This window comes from Austrofundulus limnaeus, unplaced genomic scaffold (genome assembly GCF_001266775.1).
Source record: "Austrofundulus limnaeus strain Quisiro unplaced genomic scaffold, Austrofundulus_limnaeus-1.0 Scaffold51, whole genome shotgun sequence".
Lineage (NCBI taxonomy): Eukaryota > Metazoa > Chordata > Actinopteri > Cyprinodontiformes > Rivulidae > Austrofundulus > Austrofundulus limnaeus.
In genome coordinates, this window is record NW_013952453.1 from 1279457 (window position 1) to 1283415 (window position 3959).

The 3959-nt window shown below is 39.4% G+C and overlaps 1 protein-coding gene across 2 annotated transcripts in view; it reads left to right on the forward strand.

Annotated features, from left to right (window-relative positions):
- Positions 1 to 1148: 1148 nt before the first annotated feature.
- The window catches only part of cdh22 (cadherin 22), a gene marked incomplete at its 5' end in the record, with an annotated part of 60851 nt that continues 58040 nt past the window's right edge, over positions 1149 to 3959 (forward strand). For both annotated transcript variants that reach the window (XM_014008610.1, XM_014008611.1), the window contains 1 exon segment: positions 1149 to 1443. In XM_014008610.1, coding sequence (XP_013864064.1) covers positions 1149 to 1443 — 295 coding nt within the window.

Genomic DNA, 3959 nt, shown 5'->3' on the forward strand with positions numbered 1-3959 from the left:
GCCTGGACCAATGAAACTTTCTTTATTGTAACTGAAATATTGATATCTCAAGTACCCAGCAATAATTTCCCTGACTGTTCATCTTTTTGTCTTCTGGGTGATTCACAACATCGAGAAAAAGGCAACAACTGACAGTCAAAAGAACAGAGGAGAAAATGGATGAGAGAGGCAATATCAGGACATAGGCTTGCATTATTTTGCAATTTCATGGCAAATATGTAATGAAAATCCCTGCAAGGGCAATAGAAGCATGTATTTAATTAAGCCTTTATAAAATATTAAGCAGGGAGGAGAGGGCGATTTTCCCTCTCCTATGGTCTCTTCAGTGGAACTTTGAATTATGACAACAGAGAGAAGGTAAGTAAGAGTGAGAGGAAGAACAAGTCTGTAGTGCTCAGTAGCATGCCAAAGGGGAGGTTAGGATGGGGGACTAATGCTGCTCCCTTTGCTACCTCTGGAATGTCTTCAAATCACATTAGGGGACCTATTGCCTTGATTTATAAGGGCTCGGTTAGGTTCACTGTTCAGCCCCAGCACCTCTTTGCCTCTTCCGTTAGCAATCTTTGAAATGACTTTGATCTCCTAATTTAGGCGTCACATCCTGTGAAGGGCACATTGTGCAGAAAAAAGGTGTAAATCATTACTAGAAATATGGTCATTTCTTTTTTGCGCACTGTGGTTGGTTTGTACAGAATTGGTATTGGCCCTAAAAATATATTTGGAGAAATAGCACAAAGTAACAGATGAAAGATTTGTAGAATTCATTTTTTTAAACCACTGATGTTGAATTATCAGTTTTTAAAAGGCGTCAAAATTAATCAACTTATTATTAATGTATACAAAATGCAAACAGGAAGAAGACATGTCTTATTTTATTAGTTAATTGAATGACAAGTGCCCAAAAATATTACGACTCCCGTTTTAACTCTAAAACACGTTACAACGAACTAGACTCATCTTCATTACAATATCCACTGAGTTCCACTGACTTTACACAATAGTTGGCCAGTATTCACAAATCTTCAAATTTTTGTGAATAAATAAATAAATAAAATGTACCACTGTTAGCATCATCTTAATGTCAAATATAGTCTTAAACTTTTGCTGTGGACTGACTTAACTGTTTGTGACTTTGTGTCAATTTACAGATCCATACAGACTCAGATGAAGGCGAGGGCAACATCAAATACACCATCTCTGGAGAGGGAGCAGGTTCCATCTTCATCATTGACGAGCTCACAGGAGACATACATGCCACGCAGAGACTGGACCGAGAAGAGAAGGCTTTTTACACACTCCGGGCTCAAGCTCGAGATCGTCTCAGCAATGATCCACTTGAACCAGAGTCGGAGTTTGTTATTAAGGTCCAGGACATCAATGACAGTGAGCCCCAGTTCTTGGAAGGCCCATATATTGGCAGCGTGGCAGAACTCTCACCCATAGGTAAGCTCAGAAAATGTAGCTTATCTTGCAGGGATTATCTGGACAATCTGTTTGAAGCTTGCAACTCAAACGGGCTTAATGTTGCCTTTATTGTATAAAATCATCACTGCTATCATCACTTTGCAGAAGAGATAGACATAACGTACTGTAATGGAATTTCCTGTGATCAAAGGAAGCTGGAGAGTGCAATGAAGACCAACAGCCAAAAAAGTTATTGAGAATACAGACAAAGAAGGCAAAGGTCACATTTTAGATGATGGAAATTGTACTCTTAGCAAATAAAATAAAAAACAGTGGGTAGCATGATGGTGATATACTGCATAGCTACAGTATACCTTGATAAAATAGCTATACTTTGATAGAACTAGATACCGCATAGTGGTAACATAATGACCCCCACACATTCAAATGCACCAGAACTCAGAAGTCTTTATTTCTAATAAATAAATGTCATGCTACTACAGTAGGTGCATCCCAAAATTGTAGTGGTTTGGGTGGGGGTCTGTTTTTTTTGTTTGTCTTTTTTTGGGGGGGGCATTGGTTGACCTGATGTATAGCCCCTCATCAGAGCTAAACAACCAACAAAAATCTGAAGCTCCAATGTTTAATACATTTTGAGCTATAACCATTTTTGTATGTCCAGATACCCATTTTCCAGATAACTTGGGAGTCTGGGGGTGGTGGGAGCACTAATTGGTGGGCCTGATGGATAGAGCTTCATCAGAGCAAAACAACAAAAGAAATCTGAAGATCCTATGTTGAACAGTTTCTGAGTTATAAGCATTTTTGCATGTCTAGACACCCCCTCTTTGGATGGAGACCCCTCCTCAAATATGGTGTCTATCGTAAAACCGTTGGCTGGTGCAGTGTAGGTCACAAATTTCATGTTGATTGGTGCAGCCATTTTTTGTGCTGCGGTTGACCAAAAATCACTGGAAAAAAAACAGTACGAAAACAATATGACTCCCGCTTACGCTCACGTGCGGGGGTCATAATGAACTGAATACAAAATGAGTAAGACAGTGGAGGCAAAAAACGGAAACAGAGGCAAACAAATAGATTACTCTCTGATGAGCTTTGCGTATATGTTTTGACATACTGTTCTTAGACAAATGATGTGGGGGAGAAGAGACAGAGAGGGGAACACAAGCAACAAAGGTGCTCCAGAGCAGCAGATGATAGTCAAGGTTTCCGACAGTGACACTACAATGCTTTTTGTCTCGACAAACTCGTTTTCATTGTGAGGAATTGTATTAGCAGCCTTCCGTAGCTGCCTAAAATTCTCTGCAGAATGGAAAAGACAGGTGAAAGAGGGTGTCGGGAGCTCCATTAGCATGGTATTAATGTCAAAGACAGCTGATGTTTAATAAACAAAATTCTGTTTGGCTGCCAAGAGACATCACAATACCACGCGTGTTCAAAATGTTGTGTGTTACGTTAGTGTGTATGTCGGCAATTATGCATACGCAGTGGAGGGTGGTGGTGGTGTGGGAGCGGGGTGGTGGGTGAGTGCTTCTTGTTTGAGTTACTACAGGAGCGGTGCAAAATGGAATGACTCTTCCCCCTGTTTAAGCCTGATTGGAATTAATTCCTGCTTCATCAGCATGATCCAAACTATGGGCATTTTCTGCCGACAGCATGCTCTACAACTGAATGGGGTTGTGAAGTGCATGTGTGTTAGCATGAGTGGGAGAAAAGGGTAGAGAGAAGGATGTAGGGGGGCAACCGAAAGGTAGCAAAAATAAAAAGGCTGCAAACAAAAAAGTAGCAATGCAGAGTTTCAGAAAAGTCTGCAAAACTTCTGAACACAAAACAACAATTATCCTCTCCAAATGTTTGACGCAGTCTATGAGGTTATGTCACATTAATACCCATTAATGTGATCTTAATGATCATGACCCTTCCACCTCAGCTGCTTTTCCTTGTTTGACCCTGTCATGCTGTCATCAAATTATGCACTAAATGTGTGTGCAGTTCATGTTTTAAACATTGTTGTGCTGTACTAGCCCTAATGAGGTAACATCAGCTGCTAAGTCAAGCATTCTGCTACCTGTCCCTTATCCTTTTGTCCCTCCTGTTCTATTGTTCAACATCAGCTGAAGGCAGCAGTACATTTTGGCATGTCAGTGATAAGGTCACAAGCGAGAACAAAACCAGATGGAGAGAGGGGAAAATAACAAAAAAAGAAGTACCACTTTAGGAGACTTTCATAAATTATTTATTAAGGCTTTATAAATCTTTAATTCATGAGTATGTAAGCATCAATATGGGTTTATTAAGCAATTATGAAATATTGTTCATAGAATCAATTTCTTTATTTAGCAAAATTAAGTGCTGTGCTGGAATACATTAAGGTAAATTAAATTTTTACTTAGTGTAAGATACAATTGTTTTAATTTGCTAAACATTAGGGACATATACAGCAGGTAAAATAAGTATTGAACACGTCACCATTTTTCTCAGTAAATATATTACTAGAGGTGCTAATGACATGAAATTTTCACCAGATGTCGGTA